Source organism: Crinia signifera, chromosome 6 (genome assembly GCF_055691185.1).
Source record: "Crinia signifera chromosome 6, ASM5569118v1, whole genome shotgun sequence".
NCBI lineage: Eukaryota > Metazoa > Chordata > Amphibia > Anura > Myobatrachidae > Crinia > Crinia signifera.
Window position 1 is genome coordinate 8,636,441 of NC_139222.1, and position 10,911 is coordinate 8,647,351.

Here is a 10,911-nt window from a genome sequence, read left to right on the forward strand (position 1 = left end):
GGTAAAAATAGTATTTGCTTTACCCTGATAGTGACAATTACTTCAATTGATTATGTAAGGAGACCTGTAAAACATGCACTGTGTGGGGTCCTGAGGACCGACTTCGAGAACTCGTTCCCTAGAGGTCCAAACACATTTGTTAAACCATTGGTTTCAAGGTTTTAAGAATATCTATGGCTGAGCAAAGACGATTAAATCAAATTGATTAGAAGACTAATTAAGCCATATGTGCCCAAGCTTGGTTATCCTTAAAACCTGGACCATTGTTCCCATCTTGAAGACCAAGTCTGGGAACCTCTAGGGCTAAACAAAGTCACTTTCAAGCGTTGTATCTTAAAATACTGTCCCAGTTGTAGCCAACCTCCTTCTAGCTCTGTCTGTTGTGTGTTCCCTGGTGGGAAAGGCCTGCTGTGTTGAAGGACTGGTAATTAATGGATGTTTCTATGGGAGGGTAGATGTCTAAGGTGAGGTCTAGGTCTAGTCATGCCCCACTCCCCCTGCCCCGATCCATGGTTCTAAGACGATGGGATATATGGGGCAGTGTTATAAATCTAACTCCATTCTTGACCCCTTTAGTGGAACTATTTTGTTTCCCTAGGAGAGAACATGCAGAAGAGTCTGAAAACAAAGCTGCGAGGTACGTAATGACTGACTGATGGGCATGGGCCGCTGGGCTCGCCATTGCCAACTTTTATGTCCAACATTTCAAATTCTCCGTCCTAGCCTTTAGGGGATTGGGAAATCTGCCTCTGTATGGGGGCATATAAAGCCCCCCTACATTACTGTTAATCTGGTGAAATGCCCTGATGTCTGGGTCGGGGCAATAGGGAGTCTTAAACATGTTTATAAATCTAAATTCCTCGATCTCGACCGAAAACAGTTGAGATCAAGGATTTTTAAAATTAATTTCCGACGTTGGTTCACTAATCATTGATGCCCGCGATCGCTGGATCAGTGATGCCAGTCAGGTCAGAGAAACAGGGCTATCCTGAATGGGGGTCATTAGTCCATGTTGAATATTTTGGGATAAAAATCATGTTTATTCTCTGCTATTGTTTATAATGTTGAAATTGGTCATATCTTATTTCAGATTGCAGAACAAAGTACATGGAGCATATTAAGAGTAAATACCAAGTTTTTGAAGATGTCAATTGCCTTCTGGGCGAGACGGTTCATCTGAATGAGAGGTACACCGGTCTTCTGTGCATAAGCAAACATCGGAATGAAGAAGAGAGAGTATGTGAAATAACAGCTGAAGGCTGGAGGCATCTACAGATTATGAAGCAAAGGTCTTCAGAAGACTATTCCCCAACTAAGCTCTGTAGCCTGTTCGACCCTGAAAAAGATGGGATCATCTCTAAATGTGTGGTGTTACAAGGACCTGCTGGAGTTGGAAAGACCATGACCACTAAGAAGATCATGCTAGATTGGGCATCTGAAGAGCTCTATCAGGAGAGGTTTAAATTTGTGTTTCACATGAGCTGTCGCGAACTTAACACCATCACTGGTGATATCAGCCTGGACAGTCTTGTGTGTGAAATATACGGCTTCAAGTTTGAACAAGACCTGCTTGAATCCATCTTCAGAGATTCTAAAAGTATACTCTTTATCATTGATGGCTTTGACGAATTGAAGTTGTCTTCCATAAAGGATGCTGAGTTCTGCAAAGACCCTTTCCAGAGGACCACCAAAGACATCCTTCTGAACAGTCTGCTACGGCAAGGATGTCTCACAGAAGCCTCAATGATCATCACCACAAGACCATACTTATTGAAGGAGCTGATGAACCTAGTGAAATGCTCACGATCTGTGGAAATTCTGGGCTTCACAGGTGAGTACCGGGAAAAATATTTCTATAACTTCTTTGAAACAAATGAAGAGGCCGACAAGGCTCTTGGCATTATAAAGGACAATCATACTCTGTTCACTATGTGTGTGGCGCCTATAATTTGTTGGATTGTGTGTACCGTAATGAAACAACAAATGAAAGATGTGATGACGTTGGGTGATTGTGAGACATCCACATCCATTTACCTGCTCTACCTTAAGAGTTTGCTAAAGTACCACGTCAGGGAAAGCAAACAGTCAAAAAATACTTGTATTAAGAAGCTGTGTGCTTTAGCCAATGAAGGGATTTTGGAGCAAAGGTTCTTATTCAAAGAAGAAGACTTGAAGAGACATGGACTCTCAGTGACGGAACCGGAGTCTTCATTTCTGAACGAAAACATCTTTCAAAGGTGCGTTGAGACCCAAACATGCCACAGCTTCATCCACATGAGCGTCCAGGAATTCTTCGCCGCTCTCCATTACCTACTGGTGGACACATCAGTCGCCGAGAAAATATTTCCACGGACCAGCGGATTAAATCATTTTCTGGAGGAATCAGGGTCCAAGCCACGATTGTCATTGACGTTGCAATTCCTTTTCGGCCTTTCAAATGGCAAAAACATTCAGGAGATCGAGAGTTGCCTGGGCTGCAATGTTTCACTAAGGGGTAAATCGCTTTTAGAAGACTGGTTGAAGAGGCCACGACAATTATGCAACAACTTAAGTCTTAAGTGTTTGTACGAGGCCCAAGATGAGGTCTTGGTGAAGAGAATCATGCCTCATTATCAGCGCTTGAATATTGACCACTGCTCTTTCTTTTTCTCGATTCCTGACATTAGCTACAGGGAAATATCTTACTGCTTGATGAACAGTAAAAACGTGCACGAAATTAATCTTCATGGATCTGTCATCGGACCCAAGGTGTGGGACATACTAGCTCCAGCTCTTGGCAAGTGCTCGAAGATTTGGTAAGTTCTAGTCATACCATTCAGAAAATGCTGATCGGCGCTGGTGGTGAGGAGTCAACCTTCCTTAGCCACATAATTTTAGTCCTGATTTGGCTCGGTGTCCCCCATATAATTGCAGGGAACGAAACATAGGGTCAACAGTAATTAGATTGACAGTACATAGGTCAACTCTAAGGTTCAACACGCACAAGGTCAACACGAAAAAAAGGTCAACCCAACAAAATGTCAACATGAAAATGGTCAACACAGGAAAAGTTGGATATGTGGGGGAAACTGCTTCTGTTGGCATATTGGCCATGTCAACCTAATGAATGTTGGCCAACAGTGGTCGAACCTAATGCTTGTTGACCCAAAGTTGATATCCCAAAAAGGTCTAGGACTCTAAATTCATCAAGCTCCAAAAGTACAACTTTTTGTTCAGAGCTTGACAGCAGGAACCGGGGGTTAAGTATTAAATCTCAGCCGTACGTATTTAAACCCTAACCCAACCCTCTCGCAGCCTAAACTTATCGGGCCCCTCCCTCAGTCTTAACCCTCAAACGCGTGTACAATAACCTCACTCTCATGTACAACAACATCACCCTCATCTACATAAGTATAAATCAATGATTTTTGTGTGTGTGTATGGATGTTCATCCATCGGACGGGCCTTAAATTGAGTGAACACTATCACCACTCTCATGTACACCAACAACACTCTCATGTACAATAACATCACGTGGGAGATGCATCAAGCCTTGGGGGCAAGACAAAGTACTAACCAATCTGCTTCTAACTGGTACTTTATCTCTCTCCACCGTAACTCTTAATACAAGTCTTGATGCATCTCCCCCATGTCTCTGTGTTAATACTCATAAGATGGGGAAATCAACAAATGATATTTGTTAATAAAATAATAATGTAATTCTTGACTTATTATTTAAAGTGAATGTCCTCCCCCCCCCCCCCCCACAGTTTCGAAGGGTGCACCTTTCTTCAGAACATGGGGACGATGTCCAGTATCTCTGGCTTATTTAGGTCTAATCAAGGGATTCAGGAATTGAAGTAAGTAAATCAGAGTGTAATATTATGGCGTAAATCCAATTGTGATGATACTGTGTTTTATTAGCAATGGTACTGCTCAAGCGCATACCCCCAGCTGCTATGGGCTGCATCGGGTGCAGCACAAAGAAGCCATATTGGGATGCATGGCAAGGCAGGGAGTGGCTTCCTACTTAAAGTCAGCTTTCTGCCTATAGCAGCCTGGACTGGCAGTCACGGAGGGGGGAGCACCTCCCAATGGGACTGCCTTATGGTGGGTGACTGGCAGGTCCAGGCTGCTATAGGCAGAAAGCTGACTTTAAGTAGGAAGCCACTCCCTGCCTTGCCAGAAAGTCACTGCCAGTGAAGCCAGTGCAGTCTCACTGAGGCTAAGCACAGTGGTGGATTTTACCTTTGGGGGCTGCAGACCAAATGTTTGGACACACAAAATGGTTTCATCGAGTTTACTATAAATATGACACAGGTATTAAGTCTTTTTCCAAAAGACCTAGAGGCTGATTCAAATTTGTATGCAATGCCGATGTTCACGCAGCTGAGCATCTATCGGTAGACTGGGCATGCGCCCAGGTTCTCTATCAATGATGTTTGTAATCAGCAGCGACAATATAGTGCTATGGACTGTTTGTGGGAGGGTCCCAAACTGGTATCTTGCCGGGGCCCCATGAGATCTTAACCTGCCTCTGATCAGCAACCAGCCTCGCCCTGGACTCCCTGATCTTGCATATACTGTCTTTCTCTTTGTAAAGGTTGCTTTCATGTGGTCTAACGTCATCTTGTTGCGATGAGCTCTGCTCCGTCATCCGTAATAACCGATTTCTGGTCAACCTGGATCTGGCCTGGAATAAACTGCAGGACTGTGGAGTGAAAGTTCTGTGCGAGGAGCTTAGACGTCCAGAATGTACCCTGCAGGAGCTGAGGTGAGGATTACTCTGTAGATGATAGAATAATTAGTAGAGGGACATACAGGTCCACGCAACTCCAGCCGGCACCCTTTGTCCGCTGACCTGCTCTGTCCTGACCCTTCTGTCCGCTGCTCAACTTGGTTCCGTCCCCTCTCTGTCCTGCACCGCCCTCTGGCTCTGTCTCACTAGGGATTTTCATCACAAATTCCTAGGAACATCTTTAGCAGTAGATCTATCTGAGTCTATTTAGCAGGAGATCCATATGAGTCTCTTAAGTAAGAGATCCATCTGAGTTTGTTTAGCAGGTGATCCCCTGAGTCTCATGAGCAGGAGATCCGCCTGAGTCTCTTGAGCAGGAGATCCATCTGAGTCTCTTGAGCAGGAGATCCGTCTGAGTCTCTTGAGCAGGAGATCCGTCTGAGTCTCTTTAGCAAGAGATCCATCTGAGTATCTTTAGGAGGTGATCCATCTGAATTTCTTTACCAGGAAATCCATCTGAGTCTCTTTAGCAAGAGATCTGTCTGAGTCTCATTAGCAAGAGATCCGTCTGTTTCTTGAGCAGGTGATCCGTCTGAGTCTCTTGAGCAGGTGTTACCTCTGAGTCTCTTGAGCAGGAGATCCATATTTAGCAAGAGATCCATCTGAGTCTCCTGAGCAGGCGATCCATCTGAGTATCTTCAGCAGGTGATCCGTCTGAGGCTCTTCAGCATGAGATCTGTCTGAGTCACTTCAGCAGGAAATCCATCTGACACTATCAGGAGATTAATCTGAGTCTCTTTATCAGGAGATTCATCTGGGTGTTTTTAGCAGGAAATCCATCTGAGTTTCTTTAGCAAGAGATCCATCTGAGTCTCTTTAGCAGGAGATCCATCTGAGTCTCTATAGTAGGAGATCCATCTCAGTCTCTTTGGCATTAATTCTGGTGCTACCTTCTGATATTGTGACTGCTCGGGATCATTGCTGTGAAATTGGCTACTCTCCCTTAACTCTTTAATATTTTCAGTCTTGCTGTAAAAATGAGGGTACTAAGCCGGAATATCTCTCGCTTTCCCTCTAGTTTGAGAGGCTGCGACCTGACCTCATCCTGCTGTGATGACCTCCGTTCTGTTGTTGATACGAACCGCTCCCTGAACAAACTAGACCTGATGGGTAACCAACTGCAAAACCACGGCATAAAGGTCCTATGCCAAGGTCTCCGATACGCCGGCTTTACTCTGCAGGAGCTATGGTGAGGGCTATACTAACTGCCACATTTCAGGTTGTGTTTGCAAAATGGCAGTTAGCAGCCAAGTGGTTGGTACATTATCTCTCTCCGCGTTATCTCTCTCCACATATATCTGCACACATTGTCGGAAGATGGGCTCGCTGGCTGTGTGAAGTGATCAGGGGGAGGGATCGTGCAGATCCCTCTCTGGCTAGGCTGCCACACAGAGGGGGGGGGGGGGTAACTGGTGTGTTATCTGCAGGGAGGCGTCATATTAGTAATACTGTATATGACAGATATATATAAACTTCGCTCCTATGACATTACACATGTTGTATCTTTGTTGTCAGGTTGAGTAAGTTCGGCCTGATCTCGTCTCCCTGTGAGGATATGAGTGCGAGTGTTCATTCGCTCACTCTGGCTCTAACGGACAATAATCTGCTGGACTTTCAAGTAACACTCCTGTGTGAGGGATACAGACGTCGCACCTGCTCAGTGCCAGAGCAGAGGTGAGGACTGTACAGTACTAGAATGTGCGCGCGTGTGTGGGCGTGCTTGTGTTTATATATATATATATATATATTATCATTGTTAGAAGTGATTAATGCGCACTCATATTCAGCAGCACCTGAGTGATAGGCATAGGCATTTGCAGGAGGGACAGGGTGGGGCAGCTGGTGTTTCAGAGTCATATTGCTCCAATTTTCCAGCTTGGACTCACAAGCTGGGCTGCGACAGGCAGAATGGGTAAGATTAGACTTACTCAGGCTGCAGGCACAGTGGGCCACCGCGATGCCTGCACACCACTCCCTCCTGCATACCATCCCCTGCCCGTCTGCCACCCTGCATGCATACCACCCCTTGCCTGCATATCACCTCCTACCTGCCTGCAACACTGCCTCAATGCAACCTCCTGCCTGTCTGCATTCCACTTCCTATCTGCCTGCCTGCCACCCTGTCTGTATGCTACCTCCTGACTGTCTGCATACCACCTCCTGCCTGCATACCACCCCCTGCATACTACTTTTCTGCCTGCACACCGTCTCCTGCCTGCATACCACCCCACCTGCATACCACCTCCGGCCTGCTTACCAACCCCTGCCTGCACACCACCCCCTTCCTGCATACCACCCCTGTCTGCCTGGATACCACCCCTGCTTGCTTACCACCATCTGCCTCCATACCACCTTGTGCCTGCCTGCCTGCATACCAACCTAAGCAGTATACCCCCCCCCTGCCTGCATACTGCCCCCCAACAGCATACCACCCCCTGCCCACCGCCTCCTGCCTACATACTACCCCCTGCCTGCACACCACCTCCTGCCTGCACACCACTCCCTGCCTGCACACCACCCCCTGTCTGCACACCACCTCATAACTGCACACCACTCACTGCCTGCCTGTATACCACCATCTGCCTGCATTTGGGATCACTAAATACTGCAATCACATCAGGGGACATAGATAAGAAAGAGACAGATATTCAGAAGAGCCAAGTTAAGAGAGAAACAGGGGCAGATATGATGGAGGGGGTGACAGAGGGCTGAGTAGATGAGACAGGCAGGCAGACAATAATGACAGATATAAGAAAATGACATGGGGGTTGATGAATTATAGATTGGTGAGGAAAGAGGGACAGAGAGGAGGGAGAAAGGCGACAGAGGGACAGAGATGAGAAAGAGAGACAGAAACAGGTGGGAGTCATATGGAAAAAATTAGACAGATGGGAGAGGGGGCATATATGAGACAGACAGGGAAGACAGTGAGACAGGTACGGAAGGGTTCAGAACAGGAAGGGAACATCTGCTTACCTGGAAAACGATGCGCCCTAAAATACTATATAATGTGATGACTTCTCATTGTTTGCAGAATCCGTGCTGGACAGAAGACACAGAGAAGTATAAAGCATTCTCTCTTACGCCGGTAATATACGGATGTTCTGTCTCAGACATTAATGTCATGTGCAGTCAACAGCTCTCACATAATTCATATTAAATTAGGCCATTTTATAATTAGCCAGTGTGGCAGAGGCAGCAGGGTCACGCTGTACAGCAGCAGTAGGACTGATTGGATCCAGTGCGGGGTTTCCTAAAAATCAACTGGGAACCACTGTCTGCTAATTAAAAACACCTGTGGTTTCCTGTTATAAGTTTGTCCAGAGCAGAGGTTGTTATTCCCAATGCCTTTTAGTGGCTGGGCGATAGGCTCGGGGGAATGTGGGAAATTACGTGCGTTTCGGCAGGACAGCGTTAACCTGCTCATTAGACTCAGTATATATGTAGCCTAGCAAGCAGTTCTGAATTACCCACCCTTAATTTTCATCCAGCGTATGCGATTCCTTTTCACACCTGTTATTATGTATTTTAGGTTTCAGAGTGGTGATTAACCCGAATCCAGAGAAGATGTCTGAGGAGGCACAAGGCACTAGTTCTCACCACAATAAATGATTTGTTCATTGTATATTAAATTGAATGTACTTACCTATAATCTAGGTCACAGTGAAGTTTAGGAGGTATATGTTACATATGGGTTTGTCTTAGTCTTTTACCTTTATGAACTACAAATGATCGACGACAAACCCTGCTTTTTCCCTATATGCTGATATCTCTAACAAGGGAATGGGGGGGGGGTGTCTATATCCTGCAATCAGAAATCATAATAATTAACGTACACCCCCAAATGTAATAGATTTCTGATTTGCTAGTAATACACAATTCCAGCGATATAGCGGCTAGAATTATAGCACCAATTAGTTTTATGAGAAGAACAAATCTGTGACAACCCACTTGGATTTCCTCTCTGGGACCTCCTGGTGGTCAGGCCGAATGTCAGCAAGAGTGCCACCAAGAGATATGGCCTGTGTCCATCAGCTGTTCCAACTAAAATGTAGCAATAACAGTAAAAAAAAAATATATCTCCTATATATTTGGCTACATCTGTCACTCAAAGTGGGTGTCTGTGTCTATAACGCTCTGTTCCTGGACTTTCCTCTATTGGCCCTTATTCTGGTTGGTGCGGTCGAGCCGCATATGCGGCTCCGACCGCACCAGACGAATCCCCGCCTACAAGACGGATCGGCACGGCCGTCCGTACACGGACGGCTGCCGATCCGCATGAAAATGGCGGGGCGTACGCCTCCACCATGTTGGGAGCTGCCCCCTGCATTCGATGGTCGTCGACCATCGAAGGCAGGTCTGCACGCCCCCGGCAGCTCCCGGCAAGCTGAGACCACACGGACAATCGTCCGTGTGGTAGCTTGTATGGGGGCTGAAAGCTGACATCCGGCGACGTCAGCTTTCCGCCCCCATGAGTTGCGTCATGCCCTCATTAGCATGCGTACGCCCCGCGTTTGCATGGGAACGCCCATGAAACGCGGGGCGTATACATAGGGAAATGAGGGCATGAAGCCCCTCACTCCCCTATACGCCCCCTTTGCGGCGTAGTAACGTTATGTGCGGCGAATTCGCCTGGCACATGCGCAGATTGACCTCTGCGCATGTGCAGACGGAAAACATCGGCGGTACGGCCGCACGCGGGCCGTACCGCACGAATCAGAATAAGGGCCCATGTGTGATTGCCTTCATCTGTGCCGAACACCTTTCTGAGAAATTAACCTGTTTAAAACAGGTGATGGCAATCATACATTAAGGGGAAGTCTAGAAACAGAGCATTGTGTCCCTCCTGGAGAGGGTCATGTTGGGAGGTATGAGACAGAGAACCAGCCCAGTGAGCCCACAGACAGTGCCAGACACCCACTGACTTCCCATGTTGCCCAGCACTGCTACTCCACAGCCACCAGGTGAGCGCCCCCCCTCCCGCGATTTGCGGCAAAACCTCCCCCCCAAGCGCCCCCCCTCCCGCGATTCGCGGCAAAAACACCCGCTCCCCCGCGACCCCCCCCTACCGCGATTCGCAGCAAAAACACCCCCGCGACCCCCCTCCCGCGATTCGCTGCAAAAAGAACCCCCCCCACGACCCCTCCCGCAATTCGCGGCATAACCACCACCCCGCGACCCCCCCTACCGCGATTCGCAGCAAAAACACCCCCGCGACCCCCCCTCCCGCGATTCGCTGCAAAAAGAACCCCCCCACGACCCCTCCCGCAATTCGCGGCATAACCACCACCCCGCGACCTCCCCTCCCGCGAATCGCGGGAAACCCTCCCCCGTGACCCACCCACCCCCCCCCCCCCGATTCGCGGAAACCCCCCCCCGCGACTCGCGGCAAAAAGAACCCCCCGCGACCCCCCCTTGCACGATTGGCGGCACCCCCCCTGCGACCCCCCCTCCCGCGATTCGCGGCACCCCCCGCAATTCGCAGCAGCCCCAGGATTAAATGGCACATGCAAACACTGACATGGCTATGGTCGACAATGAAAAAGGTTGACATGAGTTTTTGAAGATTTATTTTTAATTTTTTTAATTTTTTCATATTCATTGTCATGTGTCGACATGGACACCAATGAAGTGGCACACTTATGTCAACATTTACATGTGTTGACCTTTCTGTGTTGATTTTTTCTTGTGGCGATTCGCGTCACACCCCTCCGCAACCCCCCCTCCCGCGATTCGCGGCACCCCCCGTGACCCCCCACCTCCTGCAATTCGCGGCAACCCCCCACCGGAACCCCTGTGAACCCCGCCCTCCCGCGATTCGCGGCACCCACCCCCGCAACCCCCCCTCCCGCAATTCGCGGCACCCCCCCCCGTGATTCGCTGCAGCTCCAGAATTAAATTGCACATGGAAAACACTGACATGGCTATGGTCGACAATGAAAAAGGTTGACATGAGTTTTTGAAGTTTTTTTGTCATTTTTTGAATATTTTCATATTCATTCTCATGTGTCGACATGGACACCAATGAAGTACCACACTTATGTCAACATTTACATGTGTTGACCTTTCTGTGTTGATTTTTTCTTGTGGCGATTCGCGTCACACCCCCCGCAACCCCCCCTCCGGCGATTAGA

The 10,911-nt window shown here is 47.9% G+C and overlaps 2 protein-coding genes across 2 annotated transcripts in view; both read left to right on the plus strand.

Annotated features, from left to right (window-relative positions):
* Positions 1 to 455: 455 nt before the first annotated feature.
* LOC146007419 (NACHT, LRR and PYD domains-containing protein 12-like) lies at positions 456 to 8,851 on the plus strand. The gene is made up of 9 exons (XM_083145769.1): positions 456 to 464; positions 577 to 637; positions 1,091 to 2,795; positions 3,750 to 3,839; positions 4,583 to 4,753; positions 5,796 to 5,966; positions 6,293 to 6,451; positions 7,812 to 7,865; positions 8,310 to 8,851. The coding sequence occupies exons 1-9, from the start codon at positions 456 to 458 to the stop codon at positions 8,326 to 8,328; spliced, it is 2,439 nt and encodes an 812-aa protein (XP_083001895.1). The 3' UTR covers positions 8,329 to 8,851.
* The window catches only part of LOC146007420 (uncharacterized), a 3,494-nt gene continuing 1,350 nt past the window's right edge, over positions 8,768 to 10,911 (plus strand). The window contains exon 1 of the mRNA XM_083145770.1: positions 8,768 to 8,840. Coding sequence (XP_083001896.1) covers positions 8,768 to 8,840 — 73 coding nt within the window. The remainder of the gene's footprint in view (positions 8,841 to 10,911) is intronic.